At 41.2% G+C, this 23,888-nt stretch overlaps 1 protein-coding gene across 1 annotated transcript in view; it reads left to right on the forward strand.

The window, feature by feature from the left end:
- GPR158 (G protein-coupled receptor 158) overlaps positions 1-20,691 on the forward strand; it is a 443,660-nt gene extending 422,969 nt beyond the window's left edge. Inside the window, exon 11 of the mRNA XM_044294904.1 lies at positions 18,931-20,691. Within this exon, the coding sequence (XP_044150839.1) occupies positions 18,931-20,691 (1,761 nt within the window). The remainder of the gene's footprint in view (positions 1-18,930) is intronic.
- The last annotated feature ends 3,197 nt before the right edge of the window (positions 20,692-23,888 follow it).

Consider the following 23,888-nt stretch of genomic DNA (forward strand, 5'->3'; position numbering starts at 1 on the left):
ACATATAACTGCACCTCTGAACTGCAAGTAATGTATATTTTTTTGCCACTAATAAACGCAAAAAACTACTTTAGAACATATAACTGCTCTGCTAAACGGCAAATATATACTTTCTTGCCACTAATACACAGCAAAAAAGGCTTTAATTTTCTCACTTCACCACACAACGGCAAATATTTTTTTGTGCCACAAATAATATATATATTTTTGCCACTAATACACTCAAACAAGGGCTTTAGAACATATAACTGCACAGCTGAATGGCAAATATATATATTTTTCCCACTAATACACGCCAAAAAGGGCTGTCATTTTCTCACTTCACCACACAACAGCAAATACTTTTTTTTGTGCCACTAATACACGCCAAAAAGGGCTTTAGCACATATAACTGCACCGCAGAACGCAAATATATATTTTATTGCCAATAATACACGCCAAAAAGGGCTTTAAAACATATAACTTTAAAACTTCTACCTCACAGGGGTTTTTTGCCTTCCTCTGGATAAACTTGCAGGATGACAGGCCGAACTGGATGGACAGATGTCTTTTTTCGGCCTTATGTACTATGTTACTATGTTACTATAACTGCACCGCTGACTGGCAAATAGGCACTTACTTTTCTCCACTTATACACTCCACAAAAGGCTTTAGAACATATAACTGCACTGCTGAATAGCAAATATATATTTTTTTGCCACTAATACACTCCAAAAAGGGCTGTAAATTTTCTCACTTCACCACACAATGGGTAATAAGCCCCTTTTCCCACTAATACAAGCCAAAAAATGCTTTAGAACATATAATTGCACCGCACAAGGGCAAGTAAGACATAAAAATATTTCCTTGTAATAAACCCTGTTAATGGCTGTATCAAACAGCACTTGCACCCCAATAACAAGAATGGTTTGCTGGAATTACAGAGCTGTATAATGGCAATTTGGATCCGCAGTCAGTGCAGCAAGGTGTGATAGGATTGTTCCTATTACCCAGACTGTAAAATCCCCTACTGAACCCTGTTTTGCTTCGATACTGTGGAATGATTCCTCCCTATCCTTTCCCTGAACTTTTAAACAGCAAAACAAACGTTTGAAAGTCTTTTCTACCACTGTCCCTAGCACCTGCTGACGTCTCTCCCTGCACTAAGTACACTGAATCCAAGATGGTTGAGGCTATTTATAGGGCTGTGACATCACAGGGCTGGCTGCTGATTTGCTGCATGCATGGCATTATGGGTGATCCCTCGTTCCCAGAGTTCCTTGCCCCATGTCCTAAAACGTGCAGCAGCCATTTTAGGAAAAAATGTGATTCGTTACCACGAAACGTGAGGAAATTCGGATTCGGTGCAAATCAAATTTTTCCTGAAATTCGGATCGAATTCCACTTCGTCAACTTCGATTCTCTCATCTCTAATAGAGACACATCAAAAATTTTGATAGATGAGGATCTGAGTGCTAAGACCCCAACCGATCACTAGAATAAAGAGAGTGAAGCACTCACATATAGAGATGAGTGAAGTTTTTAAAAATACGATTTGGCCTATTCACCGAAATTCGATTTATTACAAATTCATTTTTCACAAATCACTATAAATCAGGTATACCCCGGCCACTCTGCCTAATCATATTCTTCCTACTTGGTGGCCCAATCTCAGTGTGAAGGCTTTGAAGTTAAACCTTTCCTGACTGTCGACAGTAAATTACATCGACAGCCGGGCATTTAAAAATGGCACCCCACTGGCATGTTCAGTGGGCACCATGGCCAATGGGTGTCAGCTGTTTTAAAGAGCAGACACCATCCCTAATGTAATGAGTTTTAACCCATCAGATGCCGTGGTCATCCAGGTGTGCTCCTGCTCCCCCTGACGGGGATCGGGTAAGCCAGAGCATGTATGCAGCAACCCCTGTCCTCCTGTGTGATGGTACTCCCTGTGTGAAATGGGTCGCAGGATAAAGTCAGCATGTAGCCCAGTGCCTTATAGTAAATAATAGTGTTGAGCAAATCAAAGTGAAATTAATTGAATTTGATCCTAATTTCAGGGAAAATTTGATTCGCCACAAATGCGCGCTTCGTAGTAACTAATAATTTTTTTCCTAAAATGGCAGCTACATGTGTTCCAAAGTGAAAGTAAGAATCCCAGGAATGCAAAATGACCCTTAATGCCATGCAGCCCGCCAATCAGCATCCCCTGTGATGTCAAAGCCCTATAAAACCCCTTCTTCTTCCCGGTTACTGCTATTTCATTGTGAGCTGAGCATAGGGACAAAAGTTCCAAGCGCTAGAGACAGTGCTTAACAAAGCTTTTAATTGTAGAAAATTCGATAGGGACGGTGTAGGGAGAGTTTTTACACACTGTAGGGAGAGCATAGGAAGACTGCAGTGTATCCTGTGCATTTTATTTTTCTGCTGCACCGTTCATACTTAATCTGTTCTGTTATAAAGTGACTTGCAAAAGTATTCACCCCCCCCCTGAATTTTTTTGTATTTTGGTGCTTCACAACCTGAAATCAACATGAATTTGCATAATTTAATTTACAGAACATGCCCACAACTTTGAGAATGTTTTTTTTATTTTTATTGTGAAGTAAACAACAGGTAGGACAAAATAACACAAAAAGTCAATGTGCATAACTATTCACCCCCCTAAAGTCAATACTTTGTAGAGACACATTTTGTGGCAATCACAGCTCCAAGTCGCTTTGAATAAGTCTCTATGAGCTTCCCACATCTTATCACTGGGATTTTTACCTAGTTAATCTGCTGCACCTTTAATAATTAATCTGTTCAGTTATAGATTGACTTGGTCCATCAGACTCATTGTCAATAGGTGGTCCTATATATATGTACATTTATGTAGTTCATCTGCTGTGCCACTTATATTCAATCTGTTTTGTTATACATAGACTTATTGTGCATCAGACTCATTGTCAACAGGCATTTTAATATATAGGCACATTTACCGAGTTCATCTGCTGCACCATTTATACTCTGTCAACTGATGGAGCGTCACCGTAAAGTGGCATGGGAAAACTGTGGCACTAATGCAGTGGGACAACCTGACACAGCAACTGCTGGATGTGCCAGCGGCCCTCACACGTTCTCCAGCAGTCAGGGCTCCTCAACCTAAGCAGAAGGAAGCTGTCATTCCTTCCCTTCGTCTATTGCTCCTGATGCTTCTCCTCCTCTTACTCCTCATCATGTGTTTAGCTAGCAATCAATCACTGAGGCGATGGCAAAGAGACAATAGTATGCTTGAACTCATCCAATGGCACAGAAGCTAAACGTGCAGTTGCAGGTACTGCAATCCTTCCCTTTCCATATTGTAGACTATGAACATTTCTGATGGCTTGTGCCAAGCCAAGGTGGAGAGTCCAAAGCCATCATTACTTCTCTAAAAAAAGCTGTACCAGCCCTGCACATGCATGTTGAGCAGAAGGTAGACTAGTCCCTGAGCCTGTCGACATTTGGCACAGTTCATGCCAGCGTTGATGTGTGGATCTGTAACTATGGTCAAGGACAATATATGTCCTTTACAGCCCACTGGCTAAATGTGGTTCCAGCCCAGGCACACCAGCAACTTGGCCAGGTTTTGGCTATGCCGCCTCCATATAGTAATCATAGGATTTCTACGCCAATGTCCTCCTCTGCCCCATCATCCTCCACCCGGTCTTCAGCCTCCACTGTAGGCACAGTTCAGAGTGGTCCTCCAGCATACCACCTATGCAAAGCATGGTGTTGGCACGCGGTTCTGCACCTGGTCAGCCTGGGTGAACGGAGTCACAGTAAGGGGGAACTGCTCCGCGTCATCAACCAAGAAATAAAATCCTGGCCAACTGGAGATAGGAACCATGGTCCCTGATAAGAAGAAGAACATTCTGTCTGCACTGCATCAGGGAGGACTGACCCATCTACCCTGCATGGCGCACGTCTTCAATCTGGTTGTCACCCGGTTCCTGAAGTCTTCCACCCAACTGCAAGACGTCTTGAAAATTTCAAGGAAACTGTGCATGCACTTCAGCCACTATTACCGTGCAAAACAATCCCTCCTTGAGCTGCAAAGGAAGAATGGTGTTCCCCTACATCGCCTCATATGTGATGTTTCCACATGTTGGACGAACTGTATGAGCAGAGGAAACCCGTGACCGATTTCTTGATTACGCAGACAGGACTACTCCCTGGTGTAACCTTGACATTAGACAGCGGCAGCTCATGTGTGACACCTGCCGTTTGCTCAGGCCCTTTGAGGAGACCACTTTACTTGTCAGTCGCCAGGACTACTGGATGAATGATGTCATTCCACTCCTGGAGGAGATGCTGATAAATCTGACTGGCGAGGGCACAGAAGACGTGTTGCTTATATCTCACACTCAGATGACCCAGACAGACTGTGGTAGTATGCAGTGGAGATGGAGGCAGGTGGTCCCTCTGAGTCGCTTGCGCAAATGGCCAGATGCATGCTGAGCTGATTGCATAGTGAAAGCCACATTATCACTATGATACATTCTCCCTGAAGTTTAACTGATAAACCTGATATAACGGGCTCCGTGTTTAATTCTTAATGAAGCAAATTTTGGGGAAAAATTTGGTGATGCGACCAAATTGAATTTTTAAAAACTTTGCTCATCTCTAGTAAGTTAATAAAAAAATTGCCCTTCCTATCCCACTGGGGATTTCTACTTCACTTGTTGTGTTGATGTCACAATACAGGTAGTTGCTGTGTATGTGTTTAACATATTCACTGCTATTACTCTTATTTGTTCTCTGCTGGGGAGTTTGAAAGAGTTATACATTATTTTCATCTGTGCACTTTAGCTTTTTGTTTATTATTATGTCAGGAAGAAATAGATTCTTACAATTTGTATACTACTCCATTCTACTCTTCAAGGTTTGGTGTCACATTTGTGAAGTTTACTTAGCTGTCGATGTACCAAAGAGTGCCAATAGCCCAACAGAGGCCAAAGAATGTCCTTTTACAAGTCTAACAGAAGCCAAAAGCATGTCTCTTTGACCTTGGTCTGGTCAGTATATGTCAGTCAAATTCAAAAATAAAAATAGAAAATATAGATATCCTATTAAACTATGTTATTCCATATATTGGTATAGATTTATGACTGAAGGATGGTACCCATCACAGACTTACGTAGGATATATATGCCAGGAGGGTTTTCCCAGTGAATATGTCAAACAAAAGCCATCCACTTTGTGTGAACCGAGCACTAGTTGCCAAAACCTCCTTCTGTCGACAGCCTTGTTTACTGTCTGTATGAGTAGATTCTTATTTATAAAAAAACAAAGCAAAGCCAAAAAGATCGAAGTCTGTCAGATAAAAAAGAAATGCATGAATATATGTTCTCTACACATAAAAAAGAGAGAAAAATTGTATATTCAAAGTACAAAAGATTTGTACAGGCTGATGGAAATGTAGCATTTTGGGAATCCAGGCACCTCCATTGAGAAGACCTTTATCCGTGGCTGCATACCATATCTTGGGGATTGAATTTCCCCTGCAAATCTTCAATAGAGTTGTGCCTATTACTAGCATAACAACTAACTCTATAGGGTGAACCTCCACTTGGAGTTTTTTATTCATTTATTTTTAAACTTATTCACCCTGTGGTGTGCCTTTTTTCTGTTTGTACAGCAAACATTGCCTGATTTATTGAACTTTTAGATAATATGGTCATCACAGAGGGGAAGATCCTTCGCTCTTGACTCCCTTCTACTTTCCGCAGCATACTACCTGGTCAGCCATTCATTTGCTGGAAGGGAGTAGTATGATCAGCAGTAGCTTCCCTGAGTGCTTATGGCTCATCACTGGAAGATAACCGGGAGGGGTTTTCCAACTTCAAAGTGTATATATATTTTTTTAATTAACCCCTCTTTCCCAGTGGGACCTTTCAAGGGAAGCATAGTTACCTGCAACCCTCAGTTCAGGCTCCATGGGCCGCAGCATTGACATTTCCCCAAGTTACATGTCACTGCTTGGTCACGTGCCATTCGAGAACACGTTACAGCTGCATCCACTCATTGGTTGTAGCAGTGCACATTACCTAATCTGTGCCAGAAGTTCACATGCAGGGACTGAAAGTTTGGAAATGACAGCCCAGGACCCATGAAGATAGCTTATTTAAAGGGTTTCCCAACTTATTTTTAAATTACCCTCTCCCAGTGAGACCAGTGAAAGGTACATAGTTGACATGTCCCCAAGTGGCATGTCATTGATAGGTCACAAGCTACTTAGGGACACGTCACTGCTGCATCCAGTCATTGACTGCAGCAGCACACAAGACCCAGTCCATGGCATATCTTTACATTCAGAGACCAGAAGTCCAAAGAAGACAGCCCAGGACCCACGGATCCAGAACCAAGCGTCAGGGAATGGGTAAATATGCCTACCTTGACTGGTCCACTGGCCACATTGAAGTTGGAAACCCCATTTAAGGGACTTAGATATTGAGGACTTATCCTCAGAATAGGTCGTCAATATCAGATCAGTTGGGGTCTGACACCCAGCTGCTGATGCTGGAAAATATACAGTGGATTGAAGCATAAGGATCTGTCTACTGTCTAGTGGGAATGCTGCAGTACTAAACTCAGCTCCCAGCACTGAAAAACTACAGAATAGATAAAGCTTTCTATCCACCATATAGTTTCTGATGTTATAGCTGCCCAAAATAGCTGATCCATGGTGGGCGGTGTTGGGTGTCATACCCCCACTGATCTCATATTGATGACTTATCTTTAGAATAGTTCATCAGTATCTAAGTCCTGGAAAACCCTTTTAGGGGCATCATGTTCACATGATACACCACAGATTTACCATAGCAGATTTTAACATAATTGTACAGTACCACCAAAGTGGATGTATTTTAAAGACATCTCATCCTGATGCTGCAAAAACAAACTTCTCACATGTCAATTTGTGCTACGGATTTCCACTGCAGATTTCGACCTTTGCAATGCATAGGCAAAGACTCATAGTAGGAACCTTTTGAAATTCAGTTCATTTCAGGTCACAATTTTTTCAAAAAGTTCAGACCTGAATTAAGGTTGATTTAATTGCCCTTAAAATTGCTGGAGAGGAAGACAGAGACTATTATGCTACTCTGGGTTATATATAAGTGTTGTCTGGGTGCACTCTTTTTCATTATGGAGTGTGCCTATTATGAGTAGTACGTGTGTGGAGTCAGTGCCCCTCTGGGTTTCTGGGAAATATATTTAAATTAGTTTACATAAGCCTATCTGATGCCAGCAGACGTAAGATGTGCTATTATTTTCAGATAATTTTTCCATAAACCAAGAGGAATGTTGAATGGCTTATGGATACTCCTCCTGCACATTTGGTGCCCTCCATAAAAAGAAAAAGTACCCCAACCAAGGTCTCTCAGGCAGCCAAGCAACGTTTGCTTAAAGAGGACCTTTCACCAGAAAAAAGTATCTAAACTGACTATACAGACGTGTAGAGCGCCGCCCAGGGATCCCCCTGCACTTACTGTTATCCCCGGGCGCCGCTCCGTTCTCCGGTTATAGCCTCCGGTATGTTCATAGTTAGGCTCCACCCAGGGGAACCTGCCGGCGTCTCTTTCTTCTATGAGCTGAGCGCTGCGATTGGCCAGCGCTACAGCATACAGAAGGAGACCGCGGCAGGTTCCCCTGGGTGGAGCCTAACTATGAACATACCGGAGGCTATAACCGGAGAACGGAGCTGCGCCCGGGGATAACAGTAAGTGCAGGGGGATCCCTGGGCGCCGCTCTACACGTCTGTATAGTCAGTTTAGATACTTTATTCTGGTGAAAGGTCCAAAGGGAAGTTACCCAGAAAAAACTGGATCCCTCGTATGAGACAGTTTCCCTTTCCTTTTGGAAATAGATAAAAATCATACTATGAAAAAGCAGTGACTGACCAGTTTGCGGCTGCCACCAACTTAGTGAATAAAAAATAGGAGAAAATTAATCTGTGAAGCACAAGGAGATCACTATCATTACAGAGTTCATCCTAAATATTTTACTATTGATTCAAGAGAGAAATCTACATGTAGAAAGCATATGCAATTAATCTTTCATTCCTAAAAGGATTTAAAAGTTGAGAGTTTAACCACCTCCCGACCGCCTAACGCACGGATGCGTCCGGAAGGTGGTTGATCTATTCCTCCTGGACGCATCCGTGCGTCATCTCGCGAGACGCGAGATTTCCTGTGAACGCGCGCACACAGGCGCGCTCGCAGGAACGGAAGGTAAGCGAGTGGATCTCCAGCCTGCCAGCGGCGATCGCTCGCTGGCAGGCTGGAGATGTGATTTTTTTAACCCCTAACAGGTATATTAGACGCTGTTTTGATAACAGCGTCTAATATACCTGCTACCTGGTCCTCTGGTGGTCCCTTTTGTTTGGATCGACCACCAGAGGACACAGGCAGCTCTGTAAAGTACCACAAAACACTACACTACACCCCCCCCCGTCACTTATTAACCCTTTATGAACCACTGATCACCCCTGATCAACCCATATAGACTCCCTGATCACCCCCCTATCATTGATCACCCCCCTCTAAGGCTCCATTCAGACGTCCGTATGATTTTTGACGGATCCACTGATACATGGATCGGATCCGCAAAACACATGCGGACCTCTGAATGGAGCCTTACAGGGGCTGATCAATGACAGAGGGGTGATCACCCATATAGACTCCCTGATCACCTCCGTCATTGATCACCCCCCTGTAAGGCTCCATTCAGACGTCCGTATGATTTTTACGGATCCACTGATGCATGGATCGGATCCGCAAAACACATGCGGACGTCTGAATGGAGCCTTACAGGGGGGTGATCAATGACAGGGGGTGATCACGCATATAGACTTCCTGATCACTTCCCTGTCATTGATCACCCTCTCTTATTGATCACCCCCCTGTAAGGCTCCATTCAGACGTCCGTATGATTTTTACGGATCCACTGATACATGGATCGGATCCGCAAAACACATGCGGACGTCTGAATGGAGCCTTACAGGGGGGTGATCAATGACGGAGGTGATCAGGGAGTCTATATGGGTGATCACCCCTCTGTCATTGATCACCCCCCTGTAAGGCTCCATTCAGAGGTCCGCATGTGTTTTGCGGATCCGATCCATGTATCAGTGGATCCGTAAAAATCATACGGACGTCTGAATGGAGCCTTACAGGGGGGTGATCAGGGAGTCTATATGGGTGATCACCCCTCTGTCATTGATCACCCCCCTGTAAGGCTCCATTCAGAGGTCCGCATGTGTTTTGCGGATCCGATCCATGTATCAGTGGATCCGTAAAAATCATACGGACGTCTGAATGGAGCCTTACAGGGGGGTGATCAGGGAGTCTATATGGGTGATCACCCCTCTGTCATTGATCACCCCCCTGTAAGGCTCCATTCAGAGGTCCGCATGTGTTTTGCGGATCCGATCCATGTATCAATGGATCCGTAAAAATCATACGGACGTCTGAATGGAGCCTTACAGGGGGGTGATCAATGACAGGGGGGTGATCAATGACAGGGAAGTGATCAGGAAGTCTATATGCGTGATCACCCCCTTGTCATTGATCACCCCCCTGTAAGGCTCCATTCAGAGGTCCGCATGTGTTTTGCAGGTCCGATCCATGTATCAGTGGATCCGTAAAAAATCATACGGACGTCTGAATGGAGCATTACAGGGGGGTGATCAATGACAGGGGGGTTATCACCCCATATAGACTCCCTGATCACCCCCCTGTCATTGATCACCCCCTGTAAGGCTCCATTCAGACATTTTTTTGGGCCCAAGTTAGCGGAAATTTTTTGTTTGTTTTTGTTTTTGTTTTTTCTTACTAAGTCTCATATTCCACTAACTTGTGTCAAAAATAAAATCTCACATGAACTCACCATACCCCTCACGGAATCCAAATGCGTAAATTTTTTTAGACATTTATATTCCAGACTTCTTCTCACGCTTTAGGGCCCTAAAATGCCAGAGCAGTGTAAATACCCCACATGTGACCCCATTTCGGAAAGAAGACACCCCAAGGTATTCCGTGAGGGGCATATTGAGTCCATGAAAGATTGAAATTTTTGTCCCAAGTTAGCGGAAGGGGAGACTTTGTGAGAAAATAAATAAAAAAACAATTTCCGCTAACTTGTGCCAAAAATAAATAAATTCTAGGAACTCGCCATGCCCCTCACGGAATACCTTGGGGTGTCTTCTTTCCAAAATGGGGTCACTTGTGGCGTAGTTATACTGCCCTGGCAATTTAGGGGCCCAAATGTGTAAGAAGTACTTTGCAATCAAAATGTGTAAAAAATGGCCTGCGAAATCCGAAAGGTGCTCTTTGGAATGTGTGCCCCTTTGCCCACCTTGGCTGCAATAAAGTGTCACACATGTGGTATCGCCGTACTCAGGAGAAGTTGGGGAATGTGTTTTGGGGTGTCATTTTACATATACCCATGCTGGGTGAGATAAATATCTTGGTCAAATGCCAACTTTGTATAAATAAATGGGAAAAGTTGTCTTTTGCCAAGATATTTCTCTCACCCAGCATGGGTATATGTAAAATGACACCCCAAAACACATTCCCCAACTTCTCCTGAGTACGGCGATACCACATGTGTGACACTTTATTGCAGCCAAGGTGGGCAAAGGGGCACACATTCCAAAGAGCACCTTTCGGATTTCGCAGGCCATTTTTTACACATTTTGATTGCAAAGTACTTCTTACACATTTGGGCCCCTAAATTGCCAGGGCAGTATAACTACGCCACAAGTGACCCCATTTTGGAAAGAAGACACCCCAAGGTATTCCGTGAGGGGCATGGCGAGTTCCTAGAATTTTTGATTTTTTGTCGCAAGTTAGTGGAATATGAGACATTGTAAGGAAAAAAAATAATAAAAAATCATCATTTTCCACGGAGGCACACAAGATTGTCATCCGCGTCCGTGATCCGTGTCAGTTTTTTTTTCTATCATTTGTAAGGCAAACTTGACTTAGATTTTTTTTCTATTTCCTTCATGTTTGGTGAGACTCCAAAAATCAAGGAAGACACACGGAAACAAAAACGGACACGGATCACGGAACAACGGAACCCCGTTTTGCGGACCGTGAAAAAATACTGTCGTGTGCATGAGGCCTTACTCTAATAAATGCCCTTGTCCTGTAAGAAATGCTATACTAAGAAGCCTGTTTAAAATTCTGAGCAATGATTGGAAGGCTATGATGTAGTGAACAACTTAGGTTTTTTAATCCTTTCAGAAAGAAAGCGGAATTCTAGCTTTTTATGTACAGTTCTCACTTTTATTGTTAATTGTTATATTGTTAATATTTGGGTTGATTAAAATCCAAGGTTTTGAAGAAATCTGGTACGAATAAGGTTTGTTCAGAATTGATTTGCACATCCTTAATTCACAGCCATTTCCCCCTTAAAAATCCTCATATAATTCATGCAGTTTTATAATAGATTGTGCTACTGTATTTTACATCCCATGTGGCGTTACACCAATAGCATTAACCCAAGGATAACTACAACTTAAAGAACAAAACATAGAATCTATAAACTACTGTATATATTGTTCTGAAGTATTACAGTACATGTTATCTTCAGAGGACCCATCATTATCATTCAATAGATTTTCCTTAGCTCCTCAACATTAAGCACCCAAAATGAATGATGGAAACCCCCATACAGTTATTTGCACCCATGGATGCTTAAGTAACATCAGTTTGGTTCTTCATTTCAGACACCTGATGAAATTGACCAGGGTCGGTCTTATGGCAATGGCTGGGGTGTCAGACATATTCATGTGAGCAGAAAATGCACTTTTTATCACTTGCACGTGTCTTAAACCTTGTTAGCGATTTATTTGAAGATATGAAATAAATGCTTGTTCTTCTCACAGAATGGTTTTGTCATCACAGTGTTGTCTATGAATATGTGCACGTAATTAGAGAATGTGGTTTCAAGTCATTGTAGGTCTAAAGGGGAGAAAGTGTTATACGGATGCTTTTTATAGCTTCTATATGAATCGTGGTAGGATAGGCCGTGAAAACAAAACGCATAAAACTGTGGTGTATTAGGTGGAGGGATGAACACTTTTCTACCAGCTATTGGTTGGCTTACTTTCAGACAGATTTTTACACCAGAATTGTAGTGCAGAGTGTCGCAACTCAGGCTGTGCCCCCTTTTTGGGCTAGGCGCTGATAACGTCTCCTAGATGCACCAAATTGTGCTACATTTTGGCACAATTTGCACCAAAATTTAAGTGAAGTAACAGTCAATGTGCCCTGCTGTCTTTTGTACATTGGATTCTATTTTAGGGGAGAGAGAAATGTATTAAAACTAGTGCAAAGGAAAACTGACTTAGTTGCTGATAGCAACCAATCCGATTTCACCTTAAATTTTTTAGAGCTCCTTTGAAAAAATAAAAGCATCAATCTGATTGGTTGCTATGGGCAACAAAGTCAGTTTTCCTTTGCTTTGTTGATATCATTTTTGCTATGGGGTCCTGTTATTTCTGTTTATGCTTTATTTATGTAAGGGGGAGCAAAACTTAGGCCCTTCTCTTCTTCCTTGCTGGCTGTTACTTTACCAAATAGAAAATTGGGAGATCTACAAAGTTTTTACCAATTTTAAAGAAAGAGGAAGGTGAGCCCCACAGTAGCTATATGTACTTTCTCTATAGATTTTACATCTTAAGGTCCAATGCACACTATCATGTCCGTTTTGCTGTCCACAAACTGCGGATCTGCAAAACACGGATGCAGTCCAAGTGAATTTTTGCAGACCCATTGACTTTGCAATATGTCCTTCTGCATAATAAGGCAGTTTATACAATAATCTGGATTCATCATGCAGTGTCAAACACTGTAGGGACATGTTCCCTTAACCCCCTAATTTGATTTTGATTGATGGGTGAAGGGGGGTTTGTGACGTGCAGAGGAGTCCATGTAAGCTTCCTCCTGGGATATTTACAGGTAAAATAGGTAGACAGAATCTTTTCTCCCCTCCTACGACCTGTCAGCACCCGCACCCCTTCCCCCTCCTCCAGGCTGGCTGAGAGCATATCCAGCTGAAGTGGGGATGACTATTTTACCTCTCCATATCTCAGTCTGGGTAGCTGACAGTCTAAGCTTTTTAACAAGACTAAGAGTGCAGTCAGTGCTAAGTGAAATACATAGAAAGATACAGATAAGAATTACTATTAGAATTGGTGTCAGAATTTGCAAGTATATACAGAATCCACTGGGACTCATCTCTAAGGGCTATAACTTGCAGTTTATTAGGATTAGTGATACAATTTTGGTCCTGTTTAAAATAATTGATTATCAGCTTTAAAACAAAACCAATCACAACCTAAGATATACCCCTCTGAACTGCCCCCTTCGGCAGCCACACAGGCCCTGAACAGTGTTCATTCAAAACGGGTATTGTCCTTTCTTGCCCAATGATCAGTGGGGTGTTAACAAGAGAAATAGTTTCATCCAGTTGTCAGTGTATTCAAACATTTACAAGAGGAATTACAGAAAAATTATCACAAAGGCTATTTTATAGGGTATGCAAGTAACTTCTAAGGCTACTTTCGCATCTGCGTTTTTTCTGGATTCGTCATGGATCAGCATAAACGCTTCCGTCATGATAATACAACCGGTTTGTGTTATCTCTAAAATAGCCATGACGGATCCATCTCTAAAACCATTGTAAGTCAATGGGGGACGGATCCGTTTTCTTTTGTGTCAGAGAAAATTAATCCGTCACCATTGACTTACATTGTAAGTCATGACAGAACCGTCTTGCTCCACAACCCAGGATGCACTCAGAAACGCTGCTTGCTGCGCTTTTGTTTGCATCTTGGGAACGCAATGAAACGGAACAGAATGCATTCTGGTGGACTCCGGACCTTTCAGTTCTGTTTTGTCCTCATTGCGGAAAGGGAAAGTGCAGGTGCGGAAGATGCCTAAAGCAAAGACTTTTTTGGTTTTGTTACTCAGTCATTACTAAGCTAATAGACTATTGAGAGTAAAGTTCCTTTTACTCAGACCGATAATTGACCAGTTATCAGGGAAGGACATTTACAAATGCTTGATCACTATGTGATTGTGCCTGTTGAACATCAAAACCAATGTTTCTGTGCAGCAGATATCCCTGGTAAACAGTGATCTGCTGCCCAGAAACAGTGATTCCATATGGTGACTAGGAATGGCAACAAAGGAGATGATGGCTCCATGTAAATGCAACTCTCACCTCCTCTGACAAATCAGGCTATAACTGGGAATTAATGCCTTTAACATTGGTCCATGAGAAAGGATGTTAGAGAGGAGCTGTCACATCTCCTGATATGTCTGTTTTTGTGACTACTTGAATTCTACATGTAATAACAATTCTGGAGCATCTGTTCTTATAACTCTATGTTGTTTTATTCCTGCTAGAAGTTTACAAAAATTGCCAGCAGTCTGCAGTAAAGGTACTGCTGTGTGTTACCAGTAGCGGGTGTGTCTGACTCTGTCCAATCAGTGCTGCTCTTGTTAGACTGTGCAGAGACACACCCCCAACTGGTAACACCCATCTGTATTTGCTGGCTTACTGCAAGCTGCTGGCAATTCATTCATAACATCTAGAAGAAATAATAAAGGAATGGAACAACAGTCATAAGAATAGATGTTCCAGAATTGTCATTACATGGGGAATGCAAGTATTTACGAAAAACATACACTTCTGGAGAGGCAACAGGTTCTCTTTAAGGACCTGTGTAAATCATGTTAATGGCCTCAGCTTAGTGTATCTATAAATGTCTATTAACACAACCCAACAATGCGTTGAACAAAGAAAAAGAAAAGAAAGGGCAATAAACTAAGTTGCACATCCAAAATTGATGGTATACAATAACCCTTTATTAAAGAAAGAATTATAACATTTAAAGTATAACTGTCATATGCATAAAGCAATCTATAGTTTCTTCACTTAACACTGTTTTCCTTGAGTTTTCCCCTTAGTTACGGCTGTTTTGAATCCTACATTATGAGGATCTTCTCAAGATGGCTCCTCTACCAGTTCTCTGAGGCCAAAACTGCATTCCCTCAGGTCACATACAAACTTGCTGTAGCCAGCAGCTTCCTGCCAGCCAATCAGATTGAATTACTGAGAGACACGCCTCCTCACTCTGAAGCCTAATGCAGGCATGCAGTGTGAAGGACCGCCCCTCTGTCTTCCTAGCCGGAGACAGATGAGCCATAGCAACGGTCTTTTAAGGGAGCAGTGGAAAGGAACAGGAGACATTAAAGGGGTTGTCCAAGTTATATTTATTGATGACCTATCCTCAGGATAGGTCATCAATATCAGATCGGCGGGGGTCCGAGACCCGGCACCCCCTCCGATCAGCCTTCCTATTGAAATGAATGGGACGGCTTGGGTGTAATTATACCTGCTCACCACTGCAGATGCAACGGCTAGAAGGTAAACAGTGAAGAGGAAGCAGCGCTGACACCGCACACGCGTTCTCTTCAAACAGCTGATCGGAGGGGGTGCCGGGTGTCGGACCCCTCCGATCTGATATTGATGAACTATCCTGAGGATAGGTCATCAATAAATATAACTTGGACAACCCGTTTAATGAAAGCTGTTATTATAAGGTAATTACAGATCTTTTGGCAATCATTGACAGACTAACTCAGGTATACATGCCAGCTCTAATAAACTAGCAAAAAAATAAAAAATAAGCTATCCTTTAAATCTGTACACAGAGAAAAACAATCATGATACTCCTGAGGATGCCATATGCTCTGGCACTGGGCATGGTTTGAATGCCAATACTTTGAATGCATGATTGCGCTCATTTTAGTGTGCAATTTTGTTGAGCTTCAGTCTTGTTATACTTTGTATAACATTATGACTTAATTAGTACTAGTTGTTTTAATTTTATCTATATTTATGATGTTCAGATTTTTTTAAATTATTCATATTAGGGTATGGCCACACGGTCAGGTTTCTGCATGCAGTTTTGGAGAGGATAATAAAAAGAGATAAAAATATGTATCAATGTCTCCTCTTTTTAAAATTCAACCTGACTGTGTTGTTATACTGTTATAGTTGTGGTTGTACTTTTATGTGGCTTTTTTTTGGTGATTTTAGCATGATTCATTACATGATTGTTTTTCTCTGTGCACAGATGTTAAAGTTTGTAAGCATGGCCTTAATAGTGTTATTGCATATAATTTAGAGATGAGCGAACTTCTTGAAATTAGTTTTATGTCTGATTTGTAGAATTGTTAAAAAAAAATTGATTTGTGGCCAAATCAATTATACGCAAATCAAATGTGCTCTAATTGCCCTGAAAATTGGTATATGCCACTCTAAGGTGTTTTTAAATATTTTGTTCTCTCTTTTTAATTTTTTTGAATGAATTTTAGCTATTTCTGTCTTTTCCTTCTTTTTAAGCTCTTGAACGCAATGACAGCAAAATAAAATGTCAGACTAACACTGACATATATAACTATGGGTAAATGCATGGTTGACAGTGTTAGGGTGGGTTCACATTACGTTTTATCCTGCAGAGTCAGGTAAAAAAAACAATACTTTTTTTTTTTACAATGGAACTCTATGGTGAATGGATGCCACTCAATGCATCGGTCTGAGGCATCTGTTTAACGGCTAATTTTTTTTATATACCTTAAACATATGGGAAAATCGTGATGTGAACCCAGCCTTAGCAAACAGCGTGTTTAAAAATACACTGCAACGCCAAATTTGTTATATTTTTTAATATAAGAAATCTGACAAAAATTAACCCTTATTGGGGGGCAGATGGTGTTTAAACACAGTGTTATCTGGGGAGAGGGGCGGGGCTTGTTGGGACCAGACATCTAAAAATTGTGCCTTAACTGGGTCAGAAGCCCCACCCGTTTAAACATGTTAATGTTTGTCATGAGAAACAGTGGCTTTTCCTGCACAAGCGTCAAAATATTATGCATTAATGGGGGTTGAATGCCTACCTGTATTTATACATGCACAAGTGTTTATTGGACAGCAGCAGTACACTGTGGATGTGGAAAGGGTAAGGTATGTTGGGGTAATAGTGTCAGCAAAAGAAGCACCAGCAGTAGCAGCAAAGCATGGAACAGAAAAGGCAGAAAATAGATGTGTTGGCTGTGTTGAGGTAGTAGTCATAGTAGTTGCGCCTATGTACGGGTAACACTACTGGCAGTAGGGGTAATGGAAGTGGAATTAGGGGCATTAGCAGTGGAGTGTAGCAGCTGTGGTGGTGGAGGTATCAGGAGCTATACGGTATATAATGTGATGGTGGCAGCGGTGTGATGGGGCCAGTGATAAATCTCAGTCAATGTCAGATCTATTCATCAGTCTCGGCCAAAAGAGTGTGAAAATTCCTCACAGATTCATTCCTCATTTATTTTGACAGCACATAACATCATACAGGATTCTCCATTCTCACTAGTTCTGATGTCATGTTGACTCTCCTACATACCACGTGGCCGTGAACAAAGTCTATAGTTAGACCAAAACACTAACTATAATTTTGGATGTTGTGGAGTACCCTTAATAAAACAAATCCGTATTTAAGCATCATTTATGTGTGCCCTGCTATTCATATATAGAGGCTACTGGCCAGAAAGCTGGTGCTGCTGTTTGCACTACTACCGACATTCTCACTCGAAGAGACCAGGGTCTTTTGTTTTACACTCTTCCATTTACGTGCCATTTTGTTGTGAGGCCTATAAATGAAAAGTCACAGAATATTAAACAGTACTAGAAAAAAAAATTTCCTGTAATTTACAGATTTTAAGAGCAATAAACATCCCTTCCCTTCTATAAACACATTGCATACTGGTATTGACAATTTACATTGGTAATACAAATCAAACTGCTATATTAATGTATTTATTACAGTACTGCATGTTCACTAATAATGCACGGTATTTTGATGCAATAAAATGTGTAAAACTGTAAACTAGTATATAAATGCTTTTATTGCAACACAATGTATTCAGTAATAATGCATGGGATCTTGATACAATACAGTAAAATACTATCATTGCAGAATGCTATACACAGTTTTATTTTTAGCAATTGGCAGTTGCTCAGCGTTTGCAGAAGAATGTGTGCTATTGGGGTGTAGGCAATAAGCCTATGAACTTTGGAAACTTTTTACAAAAATAACTGCCAGGCTGTTCTAACTAAAAATATGAGTTTCATTCAGGATTTTGTCATGCAGCACTTGCCAGCAAGCTGTATGAAACAACTAAGACAGTGACCAGTTCCTTACTTGCTCTCTCTGCTTTCCAAGATAAAATTCAAAAATCTACCCAATCATATGCTGTACACGGGTGTATGTATCTCCATATTCTCTCCCAATAGTGCACCTATAGTGTCCTTAAAAACTGGCTTGTGTCTGCAATAGTTTTTTTGTCAGGCACAACCACAACACATCCTATCATATCCACAGCTGAGAACAGAATGGCATCCAGCTTGTTCTGAGCAGCAGGACCTGGCTGAATATTTCCCCCGTCAGCCTCTGAGCCAATCAGGGCAAGCCCCTTCCCCATCTCTCCCAGGGTTGTGTGATCCTCCATCTTCTTTCTTCCTGTCATTTTCCCCATCAATTTTCTCAATAAAATGGTGTTGGGTGCCATTTTTGCACAATTCTTTTAAAGCGAATAGCCAAAACTTCTGATATTTTGGACAGACATATTTTTGTGAAATTCCTAATGAATCCAATTAGTAAACAATTGATTTGCTCATCTTTTTTTATTATTATTATTATTATTATTATTATTATTATTAGATGTTCATTGTTATTCTTTTCACTTTTTTGGACCTTCATCATATTGTCACACCTTTGGTGAATAATAACAATTAAATACATATATTAAGTGACTGCATACACTGTTTTAACAAGTTTATTGTCTTTGTGTCTTTTAATAGGATGAGCTGAAGAAGCTATATACCCAGCTGGAGATTTATAAAAGAAAAAAGATGATTGCAAATAACCCACATCTTCAGAAAAAGAGGTGTTCAAAGAAAGGATTGGGGCGATCAATTATGAGAAGGATAACCGAGATCCCTGAGTCAGTCAGCCGCCAGTGCTCCCGAGAAGACAAAGATGGTGCAGATCATAGTAATCCTAAAAATACTACCAGTAATTCAAAAAAAAATCACCTGGAGTCAAATACCCATAATGCAAAGTCAAAGGAAGACTCAAAGCATAGACCGTTCTCACTGAAGAAGTCCCACAGCACATATGACCATTTAAGAGGACCAAATGACAAACCCAATGGAAATTCTTCAGAAAAGATGGATATGTGTGAAAACGCAATACAGACCTCGGTTAATGGGAAGAAGCCAGAACATAGAGAGACCGAAGAGCTGGAAGTGGGATCTGCTGAATCGGTACCCTTGGTCTGCAAGTCTGCCAGCGCTCATAACCTAAGCCTAGATAAAAAACCTTTGCACCCAAGTCTTTCTGTCATACAAAAGTCACTTAGTGCCATTGCTAACTCTAAAGATAAAAGCCTGGGACTTAGTGAACAAACTAAAAGTGTAGAGGATTCTGATAAATATTCAACAGTAGACTCTAATGAAAATGCAAGTCACAAAGGTACGCCTTGCTCAAACAAGGAGGAGAACTTGGAGCAGCACAGAACATCAAGTCCCATTGAAGAAACCCCAAAATCTCACAAACCTGGAATTATGAAGCAACAGGCAATGAGTTTGACATTGGCGGACACTGAGAAAATGATAGATACTCTTGGATTTAAAGATAAATTTGACATTGAAGAGGTATGTCCTTGGGAAATGTACGACCTTACTCCCACTACAGTGCCTTCTGAAAACAAAGTCCAGAAGCATGTTTCCATTGCACCTTTGGACTCTGAAAAGAATCATACATCACGTTCTAAGAGCAAATCTCACAATCGATCTAAGACAACAGATCAAGCACATCATCACTCAAAGCAAAAGAGTCCAGGTAAATCTGACCTAAATGCAAAAGATAGCCAAGAACACGTCATAAAAGATGAAAACACAAAGTCTCAGTCCATTGACACAGGAGCAACAGATCAAGAGTTATTGACCAAACAAACTGCTAACTCACAAGAAAAAGAATGCAAAAAAAATCCCCCCATCACGGAGGGGGTAATTCTATCACCAGGTGGCCACCATAATTCTAACAATAACCTACCACAAACTTTAGCTCTTCAAGCTGAGATATGTCCATGGGACTTTGAATCACAGGATACATTAAGTGTAAAGAGAAGTAAAGATTCATCTACCAGCTCTGATTTAAGTCCTACATCCCCTTCTAAAGACATGCCAACAAGTCCTTCAAAAAAGAAGGGTGCAAAAAGTATTGCAAAAAAAGATGAAAGCAGCATAAGGGGTCAAACTAAAAGTCATAAAAAGGAGATGGATCCAATCATAAAGATGGATAAATCAAAAAGTGCCGAGGTTTGCTCCATGGTTGGAGACCATTCCTTGGCGGTTTCAGTAAGTAAAGGGAAAAGTACCTCAAACCAACATGGCATAGACAAATGCAAACTAGTGGAAGTGTGTCCATGGGAAAGTCTTTCGACTTCACAGTCGGATCAAGATACAGAATCATCTGACAGTAAAAACAAAACAATGCAAAAGCCAAATATGGTAGACATCTGTCCATGGGACTATCACGATAACAGTGGTGGGAAATAATCAGGGTTATAGAAGCGATTGGGGGAGGAAGAGGTGAGGCAAGCTGCCAACAGCAAAAACAAAGTGGGACATATCACTTGACATATTTAATCCTAATAGCACTGCTAATTTAATGCATCCAAAAAGTACATTTTATAAAGAGACTGCTGTCATTTTCTTATATGTGTATATGTTTCTTGTACACAGTCGTGTCCCATGTTAAAGCATTCCAGATTGTATAATATTTGCAAATAACTTTGATATATTGTGACACAAAATATTTATGCAAATTTGCAGATATTGTATTGATATATTGCAACCAAAATACCTGCTGTACATTTTCTTTATAGAGTTTCTGTAACTTTTCACTTGGCTTTGGAAGCCGTCTATTGTATGAGGACTATTTTTTTGGGCTGATGTGGTTTATATTGTGTTTTGCTTTCTCTTTTGTTCACCTCTCTATACTCTTCAGTACTCTAGTTTGATACTGTATTATTCAGGGTTTTCTTATTTTTCAATAGAATGTTACCATACCTGTTTGGCTTACTGTAAATATATAGTTAATGCTTATAGCCTTAGATTCAGTAGAAATCAAATGGTCCTACCTGAATAGGAATTTGTGTACCTCAGGGGACAACTTACGTATTGTTTGCCACAATTCTTACAATTCTGATATTAATTTCAGATCGGTGAAGGTCTGACACCTAGGACCTCCACCAATCGGCTGTTTGATGAACAGCGCTGTCCATTAAATGGTGGTCATGCTTGCAGCTCAGCCCCATTCACTTAAATTGGACTGAGCAGCTTTTAGACCACATGATTGATAATTGTGACATTGTTGGCCTAGGAAGAGGACACGGCTCTCTGGTGAGTGCTATGGCCTCTTCAAACAGCTGATAGTCGGGAGTGCCAGGAATCTGTTCCCCACCGATCTGATATTGATGACCTATCCTGAGGACAGGCCATCAAAATCAGAATCTCAGAAAACCCCCTTAAAGAATGAGTGGTCCTATATTTCACCTTTTACCATATTTTTTAATGAACACTCCATGCAAAACTTCCATTGAGTTATGCGTGTATAAACCTCAAGGGGCATGACTTATCTTTGACATCCTTCGAATCTATAAAAGTGTACCACGCTCTCAAGGTCTGCACTAGGCATAACACAGTGTGTCCCTTTTGCATGATGTGTTCCTTAAAATCTATATTATATTAATAGAATTTAGTTTTTGCATATAGAAAAGTCCACCTGCCGTTTCTTCTCATTTTTACATGCACATCCTCATTTATGGGCATACAGTAAATGCACTTATTACACATCACAAACATGGGCTAACCAAACTACATTTTACCATATTGCACTCAGGAAATACAGTGGCAAGTCTTCTCATAAAGTCCTCCAAAAACCTCCACATATGTGTAACTTAATTTTATTAATTGCTCTAATCAGGGGCGCACACAGATCTCATAGTGCCCCGTGGCAATGTTTGGAATGGGCCCTCCCCTTCCCTACCCAGTTTCCCACGTACATGTGCATCAAACACTCACAGGCAACGAAGAACACAAAGTGCTAGGCCCCAGACTTTTTTTTTTTATTGCCCTCAGCCTCACCAAATTTATCTAACTTCTATGGAAAAAATGGAACAGGTGCTTTATAAATATGGCGCTTATTCTGAACACCATATTTCTCAATGCATTTATATGAGACAGCTGAAATAAATACACTGATAAATCTCCCCACAGAGCTAACTGTATATGTCTGTAGCTTCCATCGTACAGTGTATTATAAAACTGTCTGACTGCAGCCACCACTAGGGGGAGCTCAGTGCATGGAAATGTATACAGTTACCTTTGACTTCAGTAGAAGCTATAAAAAATCATTTTGTACTAAGCTTTCCCTAGTGGTGGTTGCATGGAAATGCAGTGTTTTCATATCAGGAGCAAAAGAGTGAGTACAGCACCAACCCCCCTCTCCCCTCCTATCACGCTCCATGGCAGTCACTTGGTCTTCCTTCATGAAGGTATGCCACTGGTTCTAATGCAGAATTGCTCTACAATTACAAGCACATGCAGTGCTCTAGGTTTTAAACGGGGTTTCCTTGCAAAAACATGGGTGATCTATCCTTGAAGTAAATGTGATTAAGTTGCTGCTATCCATAGTATGTGAATATGATGCTGCCGCTAGATAACTATGGGCCGCAGGCCATTTGTTCTCCTAAAGACCCTCAGGTCCTTTCTGGATCTCACATTGATAGCCTATTCTAAAGTACAATATTTTAATTTCTTTTTAATAATTACTGTGAAATCTATTTGGTCCAAAATTTGATAACCGTGGGGAACAAAAATAATATTCGCATCTTAGAGGGGTTGTTTGGATAGTTCCTTTTCTGTTAAGAAGGGGTTGCTAAAAATTAACTGAGGCCTACATTAATGAAATTCATTAGCTACCATCCATGGCATCTAGTAATTAACCTAGGGGGTACTATCTCTCCTTGGGGAGAGAGCACCTAAATCAGCGTGAGGAAACTTATAGGACATACATGCTCTTCTGGAATTCTGGGAAAAAGGGATGCAAATGAGCTCTGAACAAGCTCTGCCTCTAATGTCACCAGATGGTCCCCCAAATCCTGACTTAGGCCTCTCACCCACTTAAGCCAGTACTCTCTGCTCAGCACTGATGAGGGGCAATTACCACAAACCAGCTGTCTGCAGATGAGACGCTGGCTTATTTAACATCCAAGTCATGTCTCAAGGCCTATTTAAAGGGGTCAAACATTGACTTAAAGGATAGCTGCCTTACATTTGGTGGCATCAGAGGCAGATCTGGCTAAGAGCTCATTTGCATCCCCTTTCTTCACTGAATCTAGTAATGTACTTGACATCATATTTGAGGAACCTGGCATCTATACTGTAGCATTATCAGAACTGTATTGCGAAAAGCTGAGCTGCATGGAAGTTAGAATCACAGCCCATTGTGCACTTAAAAGAGTCGGCGCGTAAACAAAATTTGTCTTCTCTCAATAGGATACATTTCACTGCTCCGTTCTCATTGTAGATGTGGGTCCCAGAGGTGGGACCCGCACCTATCAGACAATGGGGGCATATCCTAGCGATATACCCCTATTATCTGAGATGGTTAAACCTCTTTAAAGCCTGTTCTCGAGCCGGCTGTGACTTTAAGCCTCCGCTTCGTGATTCTCAGCCCTGAACATGAGGCA

The sequence above is a fragment of the Bufo gargarizans genome, chromosome 5 (genome assembly GCF_014858855.1).
Source record: "Bufo gargarizans isolate SCDJY-AF-19 chromosome 5, ASM1485885v1, whole genome shotgun sequence".
Lineage (NCBI taxonomy): Eukaryota > Metazoa > Chordata > Amphibia > Anura > Bufonidae > Bufo > Bufo gargarizans.